This window comes from Poecilia formosa, unplaced genomic scaffold, assembly GCF_000485575.1.
Source record: "Poecilia formosa unplaced genomic scaffold, Poecilia_formosa-5.1.2 Scaffold281, whole genome shotgun sequence".
Taxonomy (NCBI): Eukaryota; Metazoa; Chordata; class Actinopteri; order Cyprinodontiformes; family Poeciliidae; genus Poecilia; species Poecilia formosa.
The window spans coordinates 220,831-245,723 of record NW_006800220.1 but is presented as its reverse complement, the minus strand read 5'-3'; the positions used below and the strand labels follow the sequence as shown (position 1 = coordinate 245,723).

Sequence of the window (24,893 nt, the reverse complement as noted above, 5' to 3'; positions counted from 1 at the left end):
TTTTTCTCCTTACAGATAATATCTTATTAGTAATTACATAAAATTGGAAAAGCCTGTTTGTATTTCAGACCATTTTAAGTACTTAAAGTAATAACTTTGGCAACATGTTGGTAGCCAAACGTGTCTGTGTTCAGATATTTTTAGTGTTGCTAAAGGCAAAGGTGATTTTTTTTTAAACTTTTCTAATCAATGTTGAAAATTAAAAAAACTACAACGAACAATTTAACTGAGAATGTTTGACACTGACACAAAGATGTATTTGCTCATAATTGCACTTCCACCAGTGTGATCCTAAAGTATTGCTAAAATTGTGATCCTGATCATTAATTCTGCCTAATAGAGCATCCAGAAATAGTCCTTCCCCCCTGCAGGCTTCTCTGTCGAATGAAGCCGGGCCGCCTGCCGTCCTCGCTCTGAGGGAGCGTGGTAATACCTGAGGAGACGGTGGGGGAGCTGCTGGGGTAAAAGGTCACCATATCCTCCCCCCGCCAGGAGCCTGAAGCCATATGAAGAGGCTGTATATGCGCTTAGAAGTCAGGTGCTGGTTAAAATGTCAACTCATCGCTCACATAAAAGCCGCGCTTAAAACGCCAGAGTAACATCTTTCTGTTCAAAATGTCACAGAGTGACTGACATGAAAGCGCCGACCGTCGTCTCTGATGTCCAGTTTGACTGAAGCATCTCTGGCTGTTTGAAGTCTCTGGAGTTTCCACCAATTATTGCAATAAAACCAAACGGAAAACAGAAAGAAAATGTGTTCTTCCATGAGGACAGGTATCCCCACAGCATGGTCTCACTTCCTCTGTGTGTCCTCTACATGGTTTGTATCAAACTGAAAATCGACTCTCATGAAGGCCAGATTTGGTCGGTGCATGACTGGTAGACTTTCCCGTCTTACCTAAATGTTTCTGCAGCTCCTAAAGCTAATTGGTTTCTGGATTTTATTTAGGGGGAATCAGAGTAACGGAATCTGAATCGACTTTAAGATTTTAATTTGTAAAATGTGTTTTGTTGGTCTGCCACATAAAGCACAGCCCAAAAAACACCCAGCTGTGTTTTTTTTTGGCAATAACTTAAAGTTTTTTGGTGTCTGAAAAATGAACATTCTGAATGTTAAGTCACATTCAACAAACTTCGTTACCTAGCAACCCCAGCCCGTTGCCTAGCAACGCAACCAAATCTCCAGCATGTTTGTTTAGCTGGTTTTATACGCTGTACAATGGCTGCTGGAAAAAACAAAAGTGTTTTGTTGTTGACTTACCATCCAGAAACCTCTTGTTGCATTACTTTTGGTTGTGTAGGAGGCTCCACTTCTGCTTTTCAAAGATGTGCTGTGTAAACGTTGAGTTGGGGGCGTGGCCAGCAGCAGCTTATTTGGATTTAAAGTGACAGGACACCCTAAAACAACTCAAAATAGGCAGAATTGAATTCTCGTTATCTAAGAACAATTTAGTGCAAAATAAAAAAAAAAAGTAATGGACGTGTTTTGTATTGCCCATATACCTATCTTCACCTTTATGGGTTATCAATATGTCTGCGAAGTACCGGATACAGATTAACCTTGAGATGAAGGATCCCAGCCCATTGGCACCATTCGGTTTTACTGTTAGCGTTAGCTTACGGTTGGGAGTGATTGACAGAACTGGCTGTTTCCCCTCGCAGCAGGCTTCATGCCTGAGCTGAGTCCCAAGACGCTGCTGACGTTCGGGTTCGGGTTCGGCGTTGACACGTGTTCGTCCCAAATGGTGAAGATGCGTACGTGTGTGTGCATACACTCTGCTGTGGCACCGCTGAGCATCTCAGGAAGATGTGGACGGCGTCGGCAGCTCCGTTGGTTTACTGCCACCTCTCAGTTTGGGTGTATTTTTGGTTGGCTTGTGCCCTGAAGGTTGCTCTCCCTTTGGAGGGAAGAATCTGAATGTCCCCTGTTGAGCAGCGCCTGCAGGAACGATCAGTTTCAAACTGATGCTTTCTGAACTCAGAGGACTTTACCTCCAGGAAAAAAGGCTTTTAAAAATACCCCTCACTCTCCCTTCCTTTTAAACACAAACATACAGCTGCACAGTTCCCGCTTTGCATGCAGGTAGTCACCAGCCAGTCCTCTGAACCTCCTGAACCGTCAGAGCTGGGAACTCTTAAAGCTTTTCTGTAAGTTCCTGATGATGGAAAACTAGAATGCATTCCTTTGTTATTCTAATGAACAATCTTCTTCTCTTTCTTTTTAGAGTTTGGGCTCCGCAGACCGAAAAGAAAACCAGCAGAAGAGGTAAGTCTCTTTAATTTAACCGCCTCTTCATCAGGGATTCATAATGAACGGCTGTTTGTCTGCATGCAGTTCAGTAGTAGCTGGTTAAATTTACATTTACTTGAAAAACATTTTCCCCTTTTGGAATATTTTTACCACACTGTACTTTTTACTTTTACTTGGGTAATTTTATTATGAAGTATTTCTAAAATTTCTGGATTTTCTCCGTACTGGATGAAAAACAAATCAAAACTTCACAGTTAAAGTTTCATCAGTTTTATATTGAAAGAAACTGATTTGGAAAAATTTCCTTTTGCTTGATTTTGTTATTTTGTTTTTATTTATATGCATAATTTTCATTTTGGTCCAATTTTTAAATATCAAATGATTAATAATTTGATGAGTTATCAGAACTTGAGTCGACGTTTCACCAAATACTTTCTTACTCCTGAGTAACTTTTTACTTTTACTTGAGTAAACCTTTTGGCTGCTCTCCCCACCAGGTGAGAAAATCCAGTTATTAGAAATAACTCGTCATTATTGATGCACCTCATTGCAGCCGTTTTCCGTCTGTTTTCTGGATGTTGTAATTAAAGTCCGTATTGAGCTCAGTGCTTTTATTCTGCTCTGTTCCTTTAAGCTGCTCACTTGAAACTTTGACCTTATTCCTCTGTGTGCAAATGTAATCAAATTTCCATGTTTGTGTGTGTTTGAAACACAAGTTGGATTATGAGCCATAATCCAGTCTGCAGCGGTAATTCCTCTCCGGCATTCTGGTTTTCACAGCGTTCCACTATGTGGACTGACGGGAACCACAAAAATAAATAAAAATGAAAATGATGTTTGAACTCATAAAAGAATTATATAAGTCTGCTAATTCTGAACTGGAAGCATGTCTGCATACGACTGCACACTTAATGAACACAAACGGGTCCACTTTTAGATTCACGTTTGTTTACCAGTAAAGTAAATCAACATCTTTGCACGAAATGCATGACTCTGCATGTATTTCTTTTCAAGTTTAGTTTTATTCTGAAAAGAAATAAAACCAAATCTGGCAGAACTACCAGATTTGGATCCAAGTGAACCAAATCAATAAATTGAAATTTCACCAAAAAGTTGTTTTATGTGAACTTTTTAAAACCTAACATGTCACACTCATTTCACAGAGAAATTTTAAACCTTTTGTTTATTTTGATGGTTATGAAACAACCATCAGCTGTTTTTTTTACAGCTGATAAAAAACAAAACAAAACACAAATTCAGTTTCATTTGGAATATTAAAAAGTTTGTCCACAACTTAAAACATGAACTCAGGTAATCCTCATAAGGCTTTGGTTATCCCTGTTACAACTGGCCACAGTTTTTTCTTCCACTCAACTTTCCATCAACATGTTTGGGTTTAGATCTCTGGCAGCTTGTTTAGCAAGAACCTTCTATGGCTTTTCATCTTTCTGGACAATGCAACGTCACTGCAAAACATACATCTTACCAAGTATCTTTTGGTAAAGTTTCTTGTGCAAATATCTTAGTTTTGTCTTTTCCAAGTTTACCAACTTATAAGTCATTTTTCAGCAAGACATACACACTTGTTTTAAGTAAATAATTCCTAAACGTTGATGAAAAAGTTCTAGTTCAGATACATTATCTTACGGGAAAAGTGAAATAATCTGCCAGTGGAACTAGAACTTTGATCAATATTAAGGAATTATTTACTTAAACCTCTTCATCTCGCTACAAAGCTTTAAGTTAGTTTATCTTGTGTCAGGTGTACTAAGACATTTGTACTGGAAACTAAACCAAAAATACTTGGTCACATTTTGTGTTTTTGCAGTGATTATGCACAGAAGAGAAATATCTTGTTTATTTATTAAACTCTTTTAAGCCAAATTTTATTTGATTAAATCAGTTTGATGATTTTAACTCACTGATTTTCTTTAAAAGAGTTTCTTTTCCTCCCATCTTCCTTCCGTTTCTGGTCAAGTTCAGCCAGGTTTGCATGAGCACATAATGCACGTCGACGTTTCTGAGTTTATCATATGTAATTTTTAAGTTAAACACAAAAAGCCGCCTTGCAATCGAGCTCAATCTGTTGATGCATTGAGTAAAAATGTGACGATGCGAGCCGTGTTTATCTGGTCTCCGGGTTACGTTCGGTGTGCCTGGATGTGATGTGGAGGCTGTCGACCGGTGCGCTCCGTTCTGTATGAAGACGCCTCAGGATGAGGCATGAGTATCGTTTTCTGGCACAGTGAGCGCTCGGTGTGCCGGAGTCAGAGACATCTGTTGCCAGGAGACAAGCAGCCATGGTGGAGAAAATGACAAGTAACAGCAGCGTGGCTGGGAATAAATGAGATGTTCACGCCACTACATACAGACTTAAAATGGCACGATCATGTGAGAGCGAGGGCCTGAGCACAGCCCTACTATAGAGAGTAATATGTGAGTACATATTCACGTGTTTACTTGGCGTCAGAAAGGAGAATCAACGAGGCTTGGCTGGAGTTTACGTTACGCATGTCAACATCAGGAACATTATTCACTTAAAGCTGGATATCTTAGTATGACATCAACACGCAGGGCAGATATGGGAACGGCATCGTTCAGACAGGGCGCCACGTATTTTCTGCCTTTCTGCTATTTTTAGAGTCAAAAACACGTCAACAGTTGAAACATGAATAAATCCTAATCTGCTTTTCCATTGTTTTAAGATTAGTAATCTTAAAACAATTTTACAGCACAGAAAACGCCTCTAGAGCCCTGCGTCTGGCTGACGGAGTATCTGAAAGCTGCAGGGTGACGACATGACAGCGAACTGCTGAGGCGACAGGAGGGTTTGTTCTACCTTATAAATCAGAGTCATGTTTTTGTCATGAAGTGTGTTTGTTGGTGGTGAGGATACATGCGGAGGACCCAGGTTGAAGTGAGAGAATGATGGTTTTAATGGTCCAGGCAGCACAGGTGAGCAATGAAGCACTGGGAGCACTGGGAGCACTGGCCCAACACAGGAACGGGGCAGACACAGGGACAAGCAACGGTAGAGGAGGATTGACGGGGAGCAGGGAGCACAGGTGGGATTAAATACACAAAGGGAAATCAGGGGAAACAGCTGGGAACAATCACGGATTAGACGCGACATATTGACCAATAAACACACAGAAAACCAAATACTCACGGTGCTGTGTGGTTGAAGCAGGGCCAAAGTTCAGGCAGAAGCTTCGGATTCACAGGATGAACATTTAAAGAGAATTTATTATGCAAAACTTACATTTTACGACTTTTTGTTCTTCAATTTGGGTCACAACTGCTTCTAAAAACAACCAAGACGCTTTAAAGAAAAACATTTTTTGACAATAACTTAATGTTTTTTTGGAGTCCAGTAAATGAACCGTTTCCTAAACTTCCCGATTGTTAAGTCACATTTGACAGGCACTGTGCCGTTACCTAGCAACCAAAACTGAGCCCAGTCCTGTTACCTAGCAACCAGAACTAAGCTCAGTCCTGTTACCTAGCAACCAGAACTGAGCTCAGTCCTGTTACCTAGCAACCCGAACAGAGCTCCAGCACATTTGATCAGCTGTACAATGGCAGCTGGAAAAGACATGTTTTGTTATTGACTTACCATCCAAAAACCACCTGGTGTATTCTTCTTCATTGTGCTGGAGACTCCACTTATGCTTTTCTAATATGTGCATCTGTAGGTAGACATTTTCACATGCAAGTGTAAACATTGAGTTGGGGGTGTGGCCAGCAGCAGCTTATTTGCATTTAAAGTGACAGCGGTCTTCAGAAGAAAAACAAAACATTTATACAGCTGTGAAGTTAAACCCTTAAAACAAAAACACCAAGTCATTGTGTGTGACCAAGTGAGACTTTCAGCTGCTTCCGTTCACTGCCTTTATGTTTTACACACCGACTGTGTTAACTCATCACAGTGAGACGAGTTTGAATTACAGGAACCGTGCGACAAAACTTCAGTTGGCTTTGAATTTGTGGCATTTTACTTTAACAGTTATTAAACCTTGGGACAGAAAACCAGATCATGCAAAAGATGAAGTTCAGACTTCCTGAGTGGCTTTTCAAAACTAACTTTTTAGGGTTAAGTAATGAAATTGTTGAACTCCAGTTGTCTGTAAATCCATTCTATAAAGTAAAAGTCAGTCATTTTGGCTCATTTCGTCCCTCTACATTTTGCAAACACACTTTACTTTTGCACCAAGTTGTTTTTCTGTTTTATAGCTGAAACCTTCTTGAACGTTCCAGTTTTTTCTCATTAAAGTTTCTGTTACTTAGAGCATGTTGTTAGTTTACCGTCATGTTTTCGTAGGACTGAATCATTTTTCCCTCGCAGCAGTAGCTGCTTGTTGCTGTGGTTACCAGTGACACATAAACCAAAGGCCTTCCACAATAATCCATGCTATAATGTTCGTGACATCACCGATTCTGTGATATTTTATTCAGTCTGTAGCCAACAGAGGCTTTGACTAGTCAACCACAGCGGTTGAGCTGCTCTGTTTTTGTCTCTTTTTTTCTTACTTTTCAGCTTTAATTAGAAACAAGCAGAGCGATAAACTCTGAATCCAAGTAGGCAGAGATGCAGATGGAGGACCCACCGCATCAACACAGAGAAATAGTTGAATCTAGAAATGAGATAATAGGGATTTCTTACTGTTCCCACCGTCTGATTAGTAACACATTTTTTCATTTCCCAGCTTTCATCTCGTTTCTTTTCCAGATTTCTGAGATCTCAGTGTAAACAAACATCGAGGAGTATTTACAATAGTGGTAATAGCGGTAGCAGAGGGAGCTAGCTCAGCGGGGAGAGTGGACCGCCGCTGGCCCTCTCTCAAGACTTTTTATTTTTTGTGTGGCTTTGGTAAGCACAGCAGATCTCAACAACAAAGGGTGTTTTTTTTAGAGCTTTATTGTTTATCTTGTGTTGGTTCATTACATGAAGATGGTACACTTATGTCAGCAAAATAAGTAACTGTGTGTGAGAGCATTTGTAATATTTGATGTGGCTTCAGGGACGCTGGGAGTCCAGAGACACACACCGCTTTCTAAAGCATCCACATCATTATGTGTGTGTTAGAAAACGAGCTCACTTTGCAGAACTTTCCAAAGTCTGACTTTCAGTGCAAACGTCACTCAGCTGAATGTAACACTTAAACGCACATTCAACATTTATACTCACTTTGATTTAAAGTAGTTTTCTATAATCTTCACAGCTATTTTGTTTTCATCAGAGGATATATAAACCGCTACATTAAGAGGAATCAACTCATTAGAAAAAAATCAACAGAATATACCGTAAAATCCCTGTAAAATACATTTATACCCCACATATATGTGAGATTTGTTTATGATTAATTTCTATAATTTATCAAATATTTGACAGCCAAAGGAAGGACCTCACAGTAGAGGAAACCAGAGATAAAGTGCATTAAAAATGCAAAATGCATATTTAAAACACAAAGCATTACATAAAAAAAGGAATATAAAATGAGAAATTCAAGCAAACATTCGGAAAATTCACAAAATGCTTTACTCTGGCAGCGTGTCTCATGCCATTTGCTGTCTTTCATCTTTAGCCTCAGCAAATCCAGTTGAGTTTTAATGTTTAGCCGCACATAGTTGGGATAAAATACAACTTTTGCTTTTCTGGAGAAAGTTTTGACACATTCACTGGCTCAGTGTGGGATAATAGTGACACAGTAAAGTTTTACATTAAAAGCAGGTAAACCTGCAGTACTTCATAAGCAGAACTAGAGACAACATGTTGAATGAAAGGGACCCGAGAACGGAGCCGTGGGATTCCCCCCTCATTTCATCTCTTTTTGCTCTGATTTATATTTGGCCAAATAATTTAAAGTGGCCTTTGTCTTTAAAGTACAATCTACATTAAACAGCTTAACAGTGATGTGGGGAAAATAGTTTAGTTATGGTTAGAAAATAAATGAAACTTTCACACAAAGATTGATTTTGATAACTTTTTTCCACCTAATAACCAGAATTCTCATTTGGAAACTGTTTTATGTTTACTCAGGTCCTTTTTTATAATAAATGAAAACTCTTCACTGTTTCTGAAGTAGGTTTTTGGTCTGTGTTCTCATGTTGATGTTAGAATTAATTTATAAATGCAGGTTGACAGCTTTACTGTGTTTTCTGTTTATCTGAAGACGACGATCCTCCTGTGTTTGGTTTCTAAGTAACGTTTCCAGTTATCTCATGAATTCTGCCGAAGTGAAAGCAAGCGAAAAGTTCCTCCGTCGGCCTCGCCCCTCCTCTCTCGGCGGCGCGGTTCTCCAGCAACAGGCGCTAATAATTTACAGGCTTCTATGTGCTTCCAACTCCATTCAAGTTTAATTTCACTGCAAATCCATCATCTGTGTATCTTGCTGCGTGAAGTCAGTGTTACGCAACACATCAAACACAGCAGAGGACACAGAGGGAACGGTATCAAACCCGACACCGCAGGGAGCCAGCCGACATTGAAAAACTCCATCAAATGCGTCCCATATTTCTGTCTGCCTGACAAATTTTGTATGTGCCGACTTTGTGGAAAGCCAGAGTGAAATAATGATAGGAAGGCATGTGAAAAAGAAAATAAAGATGAAATGATGAGTGTGACTCAGAGACAAAGATGAAGGGGAATAAGGCGAGATGGAAATATCTCTGTTTACCAAAGTGGGTGGATGGGCAACATATGAGAAGACATGTGTGGGATGATAACAGAGTCCCTGCACTGGTAAAGTAACATTTCGTTAGATAATTGGCTCTTGATGATGATCCAGTTTGGTTTAGAGTTTGTTTTTAGGAACCGGCCTCCTGTCTCCGTCAGACGTTCGCTGGCCTGCAGAAAGCATCACAACCTTTAAGCTTTTCACATTGCATTAAACTGATACATCTTATATGACAGAGCAGCACACTGAAACCTGTTAAATGGAGGGCCCTCTTTACCATGATACCCCTAAATTAAAATCCAGTGCAATCAGAGTCGACTAATTTAACTTCTTGTTAGAGAACATTGGTGAATAAGCAGCTTCATGAAGACCAGGGAACACAGCAGGGAGAAAGTGAGGGGGACGTTTGTAGCAGCAACTCTATAACATGGTGGTGGCAGAATCATACTGTGGGGAAGCCGACAAAGCTTTTCAGATTTGGTGGGAAGACAGAGGAAGCTGAATCCAGTACAATCCTGGAAGAAAGTCTGTTGACTAGAGGTTCCCTTTCCATCGTGCCAACATGCTTAAGTACAATTTATGTGTTAACATGGCCTAGTCAAAGTCTGGGTCTAAATACAATTGAGAATCTGCTTTAAGAAAATGCTTTAATTTAATTCAATACTTTATTTATTCCAAAGGGAAATTAAATGCTGTAACTCATATCTTCCAAGTGTCTCCAAAGAGTCGCTGTGGGCAGGAAGGATCTCTTGTAGCAGTCAGTGTTACAACACATCTGAAGAAGCCTCTGACTGAAGACTGTTGCTGTATAAGTGTTTCATGACCGCCAAAACATGCTAAACTATGGTTTTCCACAGTAACGTCCTGGATGACTCCATTAGCTGTTGCTGAGCGCTGCTGATCCACCTCATTTGCTTTTGCTGCTCCTCTTAAAATTTTCTGAATGATTATAAATCCGGACAGAAAAACCCCAAAAGGAGACGATTTGAGCTTCTTTCTCCTCTCTCTGCTCTCTGGTCCGGCTCTGCATCCGTTTCACTTCTGGGCGTTTGGTGCATCTTTTTGTTGCTCCGCATAAAACAAGCAAACTTCCTCCAAATGTTGCAATCTGCAGTAAGGAGCATGTTTATTTTAGCATGCAGCAGAATGTTGTTGTGAAATAAACATGTTTTCACCCCCTTTAAATTATGATTTGTGTCATTCTCTGTCTCAGACTCTGCTCCAATAATAGGCTCATCAATTTAAGAAAAAAGTAGTGCCTGACATGTTGCGTAATGCCTGCTGTGCTGCTGCCTCTCATCGGGAACCCCAACAGATCGCTCCTCCTGCAATGCAGATAACATCACTTTATAACAACTGAGTGAAAATCTCATTAGCTTCTAGAAAAATCAGCGTGTTTTATTGCTGTGGAGCGAGTCCCAGTGAAATAAAGGCAACCTCTGTCTTGTAGGGAGACGTACAGGCAGACAGGGGTTTGGATGGAGATGGCGAGTGGAAAACAAGGTTTTCTTTGAGCCGATTTTAATTAGCAATGTTCATAGCTTGGCTGCCTCCTTTTATGATTGGAGCACTGAAAGCCTTTTTTGTGGACCTAATGAAATGCATCAAGAGTTAAAACTCTGCTTATGTTTATCTGTGTGGCTGAAGCATCGGCTCCTTCGCTGTGTGTCTGTTACGCTGGTGGGCAGCTTCCTTTGTCATAACACTCCCACTGGCAGCAACAGCAGAAATAAGAGACATGAAAGAGAAGCTCAGTTTTGTTTTGCCTTCTTTACAAAATAGTTGTTTTAGGTTGGCAGCCATAACTGCTGGATATTTGTCTGTCATGCTCATTATTTATTACATTGTATGTCCAGTAGTAATGTAGAATAGGAGCAGTAATTGAGGGCCTCCTAACCTCAGTCAGACCACATGAACAGTCGGAACGCGATGCTTTTATAACACAAATCACTTTGCATGATCTGAGAAGCAGCTCACTGTTCAAAATCCATCTGAGAAAACAGTCAGTCCCAAAGAGACATGTTTACAGTTTGGACTCTTATACCACATTTAATGTATTGCATAAACATAAAACACTCCTGCGTTTTTATATATATTTATATATATATATATATATATATATATATATATATATATATATATATATATATATATATACACCTTGAATTGTTCCACATTTTGTCACATAAAGACCACAGACTTAATGTGGATGATTTGCTTTTTACTGGTGGATAAACCAGAGTTGTAGGTGACCAGAGTGAAGGTGTGCAGGTCGAACCCGCCCACCATCATGCAGCCATTTTTCTTTGTGAAAACATCTTAATTCTCACAAAATAAGAAAAATCATAATTTTTCTTTTTCAAAAAGAAAAATTATGATTTTTCTTAATTTGTGAAAACATCTTAACTTCATCTTTGAACATCAGTTTTCAAGACTGGCCACAGATTCTCAGTAGCAGTTGGATCTGGACTTTGAATAGGCCATTTTAGCACATAAATATGCTTTGATCTGAATAAACTCGGTTATGTTCAGGATGGTTTCCTGCTGGAAGGTGAACCTCCACCCCAGGTTCAAACCTCCAGGTTTTCTTCCACCAGTCTGTTTGTGCAGGAAAGCAGGATCCCTCAGCATTATACTGCCACCACCATGTTTGGCCCTGTGTCTGTGGAGCAGTGCAGTGGTAGTTTTTCTCCACAGTGTTTGCATGAAGGCCTCATCTCATTTTTTAATAGCGTAAAAGTTTCTACATGTTGAGCAACGTGTATCATTTCCATCTTTACTCTGGAGAAAGCAGAAAGCACTTTTACTTTCCGAAACATTTATTTTGATCATGTGTAATTATTCAGTAAATTAAAATATTATTTATTTGTCTGAAAATGAATATATGTGAAAAATATATTTTAACAAAGACCAAAATTGATTTTTCAATTTAGAAGCGTTTCCTAATAAATTATTGAGCTGAGGTAAATAACACCATATCAAACAGTATTTTATTTTTTTAAATATACGTTTTTTGATAACTTATTGCCGAGTTACTTGCTACATTTTGAGGGCATAGATTTAATTTCAGATTATTAACCTTTTAAAGCGTTTTAGTTCTGAAATCTGAACAATTGCTGCACTTTCATTCATTTCTTCTTTAGACTTTTTCAGTCATCTCTGTTAGAAACTAAACTGATGTATTTTTCTATTTTTAGATTTTGTTGTTGAATCCACCGTGGTTTTCATACGTCTGCCCATGAAACAGACGCCACATTTCAGTCTGACTCCGTTTCTAACTTTTTACAGTGCTTGATATGGGATGCTTGAACGTTTATAAAAAACGATTCTATAATTCATGACGATCATCAATGTTTGCTTTGTGAGAGCAGCAGTGGGTCTGCAGCTGTGTGCAGTGAGAGCGAGAACAATCGGTGCTTCAGCTGAGCTGCTGCACACGGATCCCTCTGAGCAGCTAATTGCTGTCATGGCGGTGAAACAGAGAGGGAAGGCAACATTAGGTGAGCTGTGAATGTTTGTGTGAAGGAAGGAGGGGGAATGTGAGAGAATTTCAACACTCCACCAAATCATCACACCAGCAGTTCACAGCTGACAAAGACGCGCTTGTGTTGCAAAACTCCGGAAAGTTACAGGCGCTGCTAAAATCATATCAGCCCTGATAAGCAGCAGAAATATATTGTTTTGAGATTGGTTATCACATCTTATTTGGTGATTGAACACCATGCAGCTCCAGTCAGAACAAAACGAATGCCTGAAGCTTGGAGGGAGTCATGACAGAGTCTGTATGGTGGCCCAGAAGGACCAGCAGAATGCAAAAGCCACAACAGAAGTTGTGCTGAAGTGGAAGTGACAGCGTAAGTTTCATTTGAGCCGAACTTATGCTGTGGCTCCTGCATTTTGTCAAACGTTCTGGGCTTCTGCAGGTTTTAGCTCTTTAACAGGAGCATGTTTCAGATTTTACTATTAAAAAACACAGCAACGGTAAGTAACTTTATGTACGTTTAAAATTTACACAAGACTACATTTGTGGAACAATCTTTACCAGAAAATAGTTCAGAAAGGTTACATATTGCATGTATGAATTAAATGTTTTTTAACCTCAATCATTTAGCAGAAATGTTTATCAGTATCAACTCTGATTCCTTTCTTATCTATGAAGACACATCAGGCAGGGAATTAGTAACAGAATGACAAATTAAGCTGTTAAATGATGTCCAACACTTTGCCTTACAAAGTTGTTTGGTTTGGTTCATCACAGTAACAACCTTCAGCGGTTAGGAGATTTTTTTCCTGTGTAATAAATGAAATAATCTGAACCAGAGCATTTTCATCAGTATTAAGGAATTATTGACTCAAAATAAGCTCCTATCTTGCTGAAAAGCCGCTTGTGAGTTTTGTCTTTTTTCAAGCGTTCTTGCATGTTTGCACCAAACGTTTGACCAAATTTACTCAGTGTGTTTTTACAGTGTAAAGTTCTGATTTCCTTGTACAAAAACGTTATTTTGTTACAGTTTCATATTGAATAAACTTGCCCAGATGTGGAAGATATGCTTTTCCCTCCTGTCTCAATTACATTTGGAAGATTTATCTTTTGTTTTACTGATTTCCTGAACTGAGGTCAGCAGCAGGAAATAAAAGCAAATCCAGTTCTGCTGGGAGAGAGTGATTCACCAGGACACCCTGAGTGGGCTTCCAAGAAGATTTCATCATCATGGTGTGTGTGTGTGTGTGTGTGTGTGTGTGTGTGTGTGTGTGTGTGTATCTTGTGTGTGTGTGTGTTATCGGGGACAGCTGCATGGGGTCGATCCAGGACTCAGGCTGTCATGGAGCCGATCTCCAACCCGCCAGTTGCCACCAATCCCACCTGCTTCTCATCTGCGTTTCTTCATCTCGGCCCCTCAAAGGAATTCCCTTGGACCTTTTCTGTGTCCTCTGCCCCTCCGAGGCGTTTGATGTCGTCATCCGTTGTGTTTCTAAGCATTACCCTTCTCATCCTTTGGGCCCACGGTCATGTTGTGTCATCTGTTTGCTCGAAAAAATGTGTTTGAACTTCTATAAGGGACTCTTATTTTATGCACCGGCCACAGATTAAAGCCTATTAGACGCATAAAAACCAAACCGTCCATTAACAACAAAAGATGATCTGAACCAGATCACTGCAGAAAATCCTGACTTGATTACGGTTCCCCTGTGAACAGCGAGCTGCTGTTGACGTAGGTGAAAATCAACACCAGTAGCTTGCAGTTGCGTTCACACACAGCATTGAAGTGGACGGCGAAGCCGCGCCTGGACTTAATGCGCTGAATTAGGAGCTCATCACCAATCTGCCAAAAATCCTTCAGCTCCTTCTGGATGATTCACATAGGAAAATATGCCTTTGTCTTTGCTGTTTGGAGATGCTGGCGCTGAGGCAGGAATAATGTGCAGGACGCTGGAGTGGGACGGCGACAGTAACGGACTTTTCTGCTTTATTAGAAATATAAAGAGACTCTGGGCATTTTCATTTCTACTGTATTTAAAAAGAGAAACACTGACTGTACATGAATTAAAAGGCTTTGAAATATTTACAAGATGTGAATTGTTTAAAGATCTCCGGTGTCAGGGCAACAGATGAGTCATATAATTATGTCAGTTTTTTTAAAAGCAGCTGTGCAGGCATGCAGCGTTGCACTGCATATTTCATGATTTCTACACTTTTTCCTTTTAAATCGTGTTCGGGCTGGGAACTCATGATGGTTTTATTAAAAAGAAACGCAGCAGATGAACGTCACCGGCTGAGTTTCCTTTACAGATGTGCATCAAACTTTGACAATATTCCTCTAATGTCGAGAAAACACTATTTAATAATTATGGTGTTTCCTTATTCAAATGATACTTGAATAAGTTTGTTTATGTGAAAAGTCATTAGGAAGCTACTTCCTGTCTTCTTCTTTGTGGTTTGTAGTAACATCCTGCTGTTGATCATGTGATTCGTGATGCGAAAGAGTGACTCCATTTTAGTTTTTCAAAATAAATCAATTTCATTTTGGGCAAAAAAATCCCCACCTCCCCCTGGCACCAAAACCTGTTATTGAAAGACGAGCGTTTCTTCTGAATTGGTTTGTTTCCATTAAGCAATTTTTTTTTCAAATGTCAGATTGTGTAATTATATGATCAATGGACCGATGATTCTAGGTACCAAACGCTAAACTTGGCTGTCAACACATAAAATAACGGCTGCCAGACTGATTGTAGTTTTAGGAAAAGCTTGTAGAAAAAACATTTATACGTCAATTTGTGCGGTGAGAAGGAGGAAGTACAAAGAAATGATGGAGAGGCGTTGGCTTGAGACCTAGCAAACAGGCACTCTGCACAGGGACTTACAAGTGCTTTTGTTTAGTCCTGAAGGTCATTTCAAGATGATGTCAGACATGCAGAGAATGAGGAAAGTAAACAGACTGATATGCAATCAAACCACAGTTTCATTCATTTAGCTCAGACACTGAGAAAGAAAATCACTAATGGGTCATTTTTGCAGGAAACAACCATGAAGTGACAGTTTGGACAGAGACTTCATTAATCTGAGGATATCATAATAGATTTTACACAAACTGAGGGAAGCAAAAGAAGAATCTCAATCTGTCCACCAGTCGCCTCGCTGGTCTGGCTGTTGACTCCATCGCTGTAGCACAAACTAACCTGTGAGGGCGCTGTTTCCCTGCGTCCCTTACATGTTGCATTTCCTCCCCTTGAAACTAGCTGATTTTATGAATATACTCAGAATATCAGAAATGTCTTTTCTGTAAACAAATCAAACTTTGTCAACCATAAACATTGAAAAGAAATCTGTAAGTTTTTGTGCATCAAAACATGATGACATAAAGAGAAAAGAAGCCTTTTTAGTCACTAATTATTATTATTTCTTTAATTATTATTTACTTTGTAGCACCCCTACCGTTCTCCACGGTTTGTTGCTGAAGTTTCGTATCTTAAAAGTCGTTGTGAGTTTCCACGTCTCCAGCTCTGTGCTGAGTGGATTTCCTCGTTTTGAGCCCGGCTCTTTGATGGAGCACAATAATTCATTTTGATTAGTCTCCAGTGTAACTGCAGCAATATTACGCAGCCTCATCAAATGTATTCCGGGCAAGAATAAACCAAAATATTACATTTCCTGTTTTTAATTTTGAGAAAAAGTTGAGCTGGGACGTCGTCGGCCCAACAGAGGAGATTAAAATGTGTGGGATTTTTTTTCTTTGAGGAAGATTGAGGGAAAATGAGGCAGGAAGAATGTGGCTTTCCCCTGAAACTCCATGTTTCCTCAGAGACCTGAAGCATTGTGAGCTGTTTGTCTTTGAGAACGGCTGTTTCTGAAACATTTTCTCTGTTTTCATGAAGATTAACGGCTCCCAGCGGAGTTATTATAACATTATTTCATTTATTGCAGAAGTTTCAACTCAGTGGATGATTTGGAAAAATCCAACTTTTAATTTGGCTGCATTTGTTCCAGGGGGAAAACATGAACCTCATGAATCTACTTGTAAATGAATTGATGGCCGCTGCTCGTGTTAATACTGGTTAAAGGACAACGTTTGGTCTGCTATGGTGTTTAACTGGGTTTGTTTTCCTGAAGTTCAGCTTCTCAGGTCAGGATTCGGTGGTTTGGCTGTGACTTGGATCGTTATCCTGGTGAAAGACCCAGCTAGCTGAGGTCACTGGGGTCTTATTTAAAATGAAATCACTCACACAGCATCACAGACCCTCTACCGTACCTTAGACAGAGCTGGTTTTATGTTAATCTTTTCCAGGCCAGAAAGTTACATTTTTGTTTCATCTGGTCCCATAAAATGGCTCCTGCTGAAAACCCCAAGCAGTTTAGCAAATCCACATTTTTAATTGTGCAGAAAAGTTTGTTTTTTCATGACATCCCTCCCAAACGCCACTGGAGTCTTAAACCAAGGATTTGTTTTTACCATCCTGGTCACTTTGTGCAACGGCTATAAAATGGATCCTCAGAAAAACAAGAAGTTTTTAATTTCTACTAAGACGTTCATAGACACGGAAAACAAAAGTTCATGTTATAAAAATGTTTCCGTAGCCGACGGCCTCACTTTGGGATGAACCTTTCATCCTTTTCCGCCTGTTGGGTCTTAATGTTTCCTTCTGCTGTTGTTCTGCCGTCCAGGTCCGAGTCGGGAATCTCCAAATTCACTCATCGACTCTCCCTGAAAGAGCGACCAGCCAAAGCAGAGAAGACGTCTTCAGACCGACCGTCGTCCTACAGAAGACGATCTCTGAGTGTGGACTGGTAAGACGTCTCTCAGTGTCTTCATCATGAAACGGCGAACGGTGTGTGGCCCATTTAAAGCTCAAACTAACGCAGAGGGATTCATTTCACATGAATTACTGCAGTAATGCGGCGCGGCTTGGAGGAGGTCGGCTTTGAGATGGGACAGAGAAACTGTCTTCCCTGGGTTCAGGTCCAGAACCTGCTTTCTGATCCGGACCCGCTCACTGCGCTCCTGAGCTAACACTCAGCATACAGGGGAAGGCCGGCGGGATCACCAGCTGCTAAAAACAAAGTTAGCTCCAGTCTTCGACCTCGGAGCGGAAGAAAAACGCCGCCTGTCGCTTCAGATGCCGACCAGCTGGTGCATCTGAGATCCTGTCCTGGCAGGTTTCATGTTTCACTCCATTTCTTGTTGGATGCTTCATAATTGATGAACCCAAAAAGAAAGAAACATCTGCTTTGGGCGTTTTTTCATCTCGTTTTTTAATTTTTAAATCCAGTTAATTTGGTTGTGCTGCAGTTAAGCAGACACCAGGAAGAACAGAGGGACATTTCTGTCCGTCTCTGAATGTCCTCTGGTCTGCGTCGGTTAAAATGAAATGAGTGAAATGAGTTAATGGGGCCTGCTTTATAAATAATATGTGTTTAAACTTTAGATTTGGGGTAAAATACCCAACAGGTTCAAGTCCAATTCATGTCCCAAGTTATTGGTGTAAAAACCAAATTGAACGTTTTTTAAAGTGAAGTTTAAAGTCTGCATGTTAAGGACCCGAGTCCAGGTCATGTGACCCGAGTCTCCAACTCTGATACAAAGTAATTTATCACAAAAAATGAAGTAAATGACATTTTTGATCATATTCTAATTTGCTGAGCTGCAGTAGGTCTGTAACTTCCTGCTGTTAAAAGTAAAATGAAACTCAAAGTCTTGAGTTTTGCACTCGAATGTCTTAAACACATGTCGGTGGCCATGAGTTTTCCAGATTGTAAAGGGATTTTCTCGAAGAGCAGATTTATCTGATCGCAGCGGATTTCCAGGCCGTACCGCTCATTAGGCCAAACCGGTTCAGAGGATCGGTTCTGCTGCGGGCCGGTGCCCGGCGTTTCGGCTTCCTGAGGAGGGAACGTGATGCCGCGGCATCTCGGTGTCGTTGAGGACCGCCCAGTTGCTCCGGCGGCGCCGGCTCATCTGGCTCCTGTAAAGTTTCCGTCGTCAGCCAGCCGATGAAAGGAACTTGAAAGATTTCCAGGTCGAGGCCCGGGAATCCTTCTGGCCTCGGCTCGTTCGTCTCCCCGTTCGCCCCGCTGTTCGTCCATCTGGCCGCCTCCCCGAACTTCCTGCTTACGTTTTCTTGGCTTTTCCTCACTGCTGGGAACAAAGGTCTGGATCTTCCCCTTGTTTTTAAGTCAACCTTGAAGTGGCGGTGCTCTTTGGAGCCGGTGTTCTGACTGTCTGTCGTACCTTGTGGCAATGCGCTCATCGATGTTACGTCACATACTGCTTACTCAGCAGATTTCTTATAAATCTGTCACACCTGCAGAAGTTTCATTTTGTGTGTTTTATTTCTCAGAAGTAATAAAACAAAATGACAGGTTTGGTTTTCATCCTTGTCTGTCTGTGCAGCTTCATTTGACATAAAGTGGAATCAGTTTAAAATGAAGCGACTTTTTTCAGACCAGTCAGGATCCCATCGGTTGTGTTGACGTCTGTCATGGCAGAGCGAGTCGTGCGACGTGCAAACGGCCAATTCAAAAGTAAGGATGTCTGCTGTCAGAACAAATACAGAAAATTAGGCAAGTATAAGGCTTCCCTTATTGGGAGCATTGAACAGAAAAGGACTGATCACATAAAACATTCCTATTTAAGGTATGAGGCTGCAGATGATGGTCAGTTGGGAGCTGAGCCGTAGCTCCCCTGCAGTAGCTGCTCGGCGGAGTTACTTTGCGGTTTGTGGAGCTACAGGTGTGGGATTCTCTGCGGTCCTGTCAAATCACGCTGGACCCGCTGTGAGGTCTTAGAGATCTTTTGTTGGACTGTGAGACGGACTGTGTGGTCTCTGAGTGTCACTGCGATGTGTGGTCCGGCAGCAGAAACGTGGTGCTACGTGAAAGAGCTGAGGTGTGCGCCTGCAGTGTGAGGTCCTCCGCTCCGTGTTTTCCTCCCCTGCCGCAGGAAAGGGGACCTGGCCTTTAAAGTTCAGGCCCGGTTGATGTGGTCTGGTTTTTATGGAGCGCTGCGGGTGGATTGGACGCGCTCGTTTAAAGGGAGGGGCGCAGATCCAGCTGGAGTCCAACTTTCTCCCTGCGCCGAGACGCCGTTACATCAGCGTGACTCTCCCTTTGTGACGCAGCGAGAAAAAAGAGGCCGAAGCACGAGAGAGCGGAGGCGGAGGGCTGAGTCAGGTAGACGGAGGCCGGAGGGGAACGCTCAGTCATCGACAAAACGGGTCCGACTGCATTCCTCCAATTCTTTGACTTTTATGCTTCCTGTTGTCTGTGCCAGAAATGTAACCTGTTAAATGGTCAAACCGGGTCCGGGTTCAGATGCTCTTCAGGCTGCTGCATATGTCATATGGTGATGTTTCTCATCTCTCTCCTCGTTATAACTTATAAATAATAAAAGTACATTACAACTATTACTCTGTTACAGGTTTTGAGTACCCACCTCTGTGTAATAATAAGGAAAATATCAGTGATATTTACTGTAGTACAGCTGCACAAATAGCTTAGCTTAGCTTTTGTCTGCTAGCTAAGACGGAGATGTAGCCTTCGGGTTTGTTACTCTGCCAGTCACCAGAACTTTATTCCTTTACGAATCCATTTAAACGTTGATTGTGCGCATCCAGACGAAGCTCCTCCGTGGTGAGTCACAGCAGGAGGTCGGCGTTGACTTTCACATCATCTGACATGTTTTCCTTCTCCGTCTCATGCGGCTCGATCCCAACAGCAGCCATTTTGTTCGTGTCTCTTTATCTCACAGTGAGTGTCCACATATTTTCTTTTTGTTGGTTTTGAAGCCGTGCGTCTGCTGTGCGGTGTCCATGTTTGCCTACCAAGATGGCGCCGATCAGTTCCAGTTCAGACTTGTGAGAACTAAGCCAATAAAGGTTCATTTAAAACTTTTATATCTTTGTGTCATGTGGTAAAAATGATAAACATTCTTTGTACCAAAGTGGGTTTGTTAGTGAGGAACCGGTCAGAAGAGGTGAATAAGTTAGCTGACACATCGGTGAGGTCACACCTGGAGCTCACCGCTTCTGGTTTCACACACAGAGAAATAAAATCATCCCAGATATTGGGAAGAGAATCATGGAGCTGCTCCAGTCTGGTTCAGCCTTCATCTGGTCAAACAATCTGTGCAAAGGGAAAGTCCAACCATGCGTCCACTCAGGAGGGAGACGGGTCCTGCTCTGAAATGTCCAAATCAGCCTCAGAAAGGGGACATGGACAGAAAGGATCCATGGGACAGGGGGGCAGGGGGACATGTCCTGTGGTCTGATAAAACTCCAGCGGACCCGTTTGGCCAGAATGATTGTTTTCAGTAAAAGTGGAGACACTTACACCATCCAAGATGCATAATGTGGGAGTGGCAGCATCATGCTGGGGGCTGTTGGCTGCAGGAGGGACCCAAACCCACTTCATGAAATGTTGGGTGAAAACCTGTCTTCCAAATGGACGACGACCCGAAGCCTTCAGCCGGAGGGGCTTCAGACGACAAAGCTGATGTTTTCGGATCTCAGCCTTGGTCTCAATCCTCTGGAGAAACAAGCCAGACCTGACCCAGTCGGACCGGTTCTGTCCGGAAGAACGGACCAGAACTCCAGCAAGCTACTGGGACAAACCCAAATCAAACAGTTAAAGGCAACATTACACCGAGGAAACGTCTGTAAACTCCTGATGTTAATAAATAATCTCTATGATTGAGTTGTTTAACGAATGCACTGCAAAAACACAAAATCCCACCAAAACTTCTGGTCTAATTCTACTGCAAATATCTGAGTACACTTGAAATAAGACAGAAATAACTTTCCAGTAAGAAATAAGAGTTTAAGTCTATAAAAGTTTAATGTTGATGAAAAAGAGTTTCATTTACCAACATGGGAAAATGTTTTATAAGTGAAAAAATCTAACAGAATAATTACTTTTCCACCAATTTTAAGGAAGTATTAACTGCTGTAAAGTTATGTGCAAGTTAGTTTTGTCTTATTTGAATTGAACTGAGATACTTCCACTAGAAACCAAACCAAAAATACTTGGTAGGGTTTTGTGTTTTTGCAGTGTGGAAATATTTTTGGTCATTTGAACTCATCTAAAAATCACATTTCTGGTCTGATTTACCTGAACAGTGTGTCCGTTTACTGGTGTATGTAAACTTCTGGTTTATTCCTCTGTACTGTTGAACAAGTTCAAACCATTCAGGTAGTTTTTAGTTTCCAAACCTTCGTCCTGCAGAGGAAACTCTGTAACGTCTCATTCTGACACCGATCTGCGTTTCACCAGCTCCTCTGAAGTGAAAACCTGAGCAACGAGAAGTCGGTCCCCCGTGAGCGGCGGCTCCGTTGTGTGTGTGTTATGCAGAAAGCGCTGGAGCCAAACTGTCTTAGAGGATAAGAGCCCGCTGACAGCGCTGCGAGGATGACGTCTTAACTTTGAAGTCCGGACGGAGTCCAACCCTCAGCCGTTACATTAACACCAGCGCAGAAACTCCAGCCTGCATGTCTGATTTTCTTCTTAATATTCGCACTCACTCATATAAATGAGCAAACACACATTGTAATACTTAGCACTGAGTTGGGCTGGGTGTGTAGTGTTAATCCTTATGAGCTGCGCACAAAGAATTATAAAAAGAACAGAGAGAAATCACTAATTTCTTACTGGAAAAAGACGGGCAATGCCCAGAGGGCCTGGGTGTAAAGTGGTTTTGGACAGACTGCCACTTGCCTCATTTGGTTCTAATTTAATTTAATATTACCCACTCTTTTATTCTCCCCTTTGATTTTCCTCTTTCTTCTGTGGCAGAGGGCCCTCAGTTCAAACAGAAAGGACAAATTAGGAGCTTATAAATGCCAGTCATTTTTTTACTCTGCAGCATTTCTGATCATAACACGGTAAAGATCCATTAACGATCATTGGCGAGTGGGACGCCTGCTCCTATTGGACCGTCGGACTCATTATTTCTGCTTTGTAGCTGCATTAACATGCAGAAGCCTCTCCATGTGCGATATACTCTAATCATGTAAAAGTCAATATGGACTTGTTAAGAACAGCAAACGATGCAAATGGAGTCATCCTCCCTCTGAGTGCTGGTTGTTTTTCCATTATCACAGTCGTGCAGTTGTAGAAACCTGAGCTCTCCACTCATTACAACCATCTCAAACCATTTGCTTTACATAAACAGCTGGATAAAAACAGAGCCAAAATTACAGAGTGTCACCATCCACTTGATTTTTCCTTTTTTTTCTGTTTCCACCCAATATTCCACATTTTGAATGGCTCCAGCTGTTTACACCCTGCCTGGCCAAACAGGGGGAATGTCTTCACCTCAGAGCAAATGATTTAATGTCAAGATCCGTGTTTTTGTGTGTTTATTTTTGAGTTTTCTGTGTTCAGTCCTGTTTCCCTGTGAGTCTCTGTCCTGTCCTCCCCGTTGATTGCTCCCCAGGTGTGTCTCATTCCCTTAATTACCCCGTGTGTATTTAAACCCACCTGTTTGTGTTCCTTGTCGGATTCTCGTCGTATGTATTGTGGTTTGTGTTTGTTCCGTCTGGTCCGTTTGACAGTTGCTACCGGTATTTAGCTGCGTGCTTGTTCCTGCCGTGCTGCCTGCCTTGGACTGTTTGGGTGCTTATTCATCATTAAACCTTCATCATCACCATAACCTGGGTCTCAGCGTCTCTCCTCACCACCGCAACCACACCTCATGACATTTAACCCCAGCAGATGCAGTGAGTAGCTTCTCGTTTGTTAAACAATCAGGTGGGAACACATCCTGTTTTAGAAAGATCAAACTGTTGGCATCAAGCGGAGAAAACATCCAAGGAGACTGTAAAAGCAAAAAGAACTGGAACTGTTCAATGTAAGGAAAGCAGATCGAAAACGATCCTGAATGCTCTCGACAGGCAGACACTGAAACATTTGGTTAAAATTAGGTTGAAGAAAAACAACAGCAAAAGTCAGGCTATGTTTGTTAGTGAATTTAACAGCATTTCCACACCGCAGTTTGAAGGGAACTCAAAGGATTGGGACTGAACAGCTGTGGAGACGTAAGAAAACCGCTAATCAGTGAAACTGGGAAAAAAGCTTCAATCTGCAAGGAAGCATAAAGATGGGAAGACGGTCATGTGATCCGATGAGTCCAGATGTACGATCACGTTGTCCCAGCCTGTCGGGGAAACGCCGTCATCTGGAGTTACAGTTAAACAACCTGAATCTACCAGAGGTGAGGCTCAGAGCGGAGCTGCTGCTTCCACATCCAGCCAAACAAACTCCAGTCCGTTTGTCTGGAAAGTCCAGTTCGCTTGGTGAGGTGTGAATGCGGACCAAAAACTCTGCTCTGCCTAAAAACGGCGGACTCGGTTCGGTTTGAATGCGCATGTGAACACCAAACGGACCAGAGGTCACTCCAAAAGCAGGAAGTGGACTACAGCGCAGGCATTGTGGGTAAAACAATCCCCCGCGCTGCTAGCCTCGAAATGCTAGGCTAGCATTTCTCCTGCTAGCGTTAGGCTAGCAGGAGAAATGGTTTGTGGTCTAAAATCTGATGCCTCTCCATTTTTGTTTAAATTTCGTGAAGAAGGAAGTTGCTCTCACAGCACTGTAAAAACACAAAGTTTTACAAAGTATTTTTAGTCTAGATTCCAGAACAAATATCTTAGTAAACTTGAAATAAGAAAAGCATCTTACACGTAATGTTTAAGTAAGATACAGATGCTTAATTAATATTTCCTTAATACTGATGAAAAAGTGCTGGCTCCATTGGCAGATTATTTCACTTATAACAAGACATTTTCCCATGTTATAAGTTAATTTATCTTCCACTGGATCGAGAACTTTTTCATCAACATTAAGGAATTATTTATTTAAAACAAGCTACATCTGTATCGTGCTGGAAAGTTACTTTTAAATTTGTTTTATTTCAAGTTTTCTAAGAAATTTGCACTAGAATCTAGACCAAAAATACGTGGTGAGATTTTGTGTTTTTGTGTCGTTTCCTTCAGTGGTTCTTGGTGCAGCGCCCCCACAGGCCAGGAGGGGAACAGGTTTATCAAAGGTCAGCAGCTGAAAATGTAACAAATTTTGGTCTCCAATCAAACTGAGATGTGGAAGCACCTTGTATTATTTCAAAGTCTATTTGTTACTTTCACCCAACTGTAAAATGTTGTCCTGTTATTGAAGAGTAAATTAACTGGACGGTGATGAATATGAGCGGCTAACAGGTCTGGTGCTTCAGTGCAGGAACTCTTTGCAGACGTAGCGTCGGCATCTGCTGTGGTAAAGTCTCAGCTTTCCTTTTGTTTGCTTAACAGCAGCAGCCATGCAGGAACGAAAACCGATCTGCATATTTTGGTCAGGATCTCCTTGGTCACTCCATTCTGCCTGCAGATTTACAAACAGGATGCCTTTCCACATGAACACAGCATCAGTCTCACTCTGAGCAGGAAGTATGCACAAGCCTTTTGTGATCAGCGCGGTCATGAATTCT

The 24,893-nt window shown here is 41.4% G+C and overlaps 1 protein-coding gene across 3 annotated transcripts in view; it reads left to right on the top strand.

Annotated features, from left to right (window-relative positions):
• The window catches only part of ankfn1b (ankyrin repeat and fibronectin type III domain containing 1b), a 185,559-nt gene that overhangs the window by 121,659 nt on the left and 39,007 nt on the right, over nucleotides 1–24,893 (top strand). For 2 of the 3 annotated variants that reach the window (XM_007571506.2, XM_016681439.1), the window contains one exon: nucleotides 17,090–17,212. In XM_007571506.2, the coding sequence (XP_007571568.1) occupies nucleotides 17,090–17,212 (123 nt within the window). Of the gene's footprint in view, nucleotides 1–2,225; nucleotides 2,267–17,089; nucleotides 17,213–24,893 lie in introns of all 3 variants that reach the window. The other variant, XM_016681440.1, reaches the window with a different exon arrangement.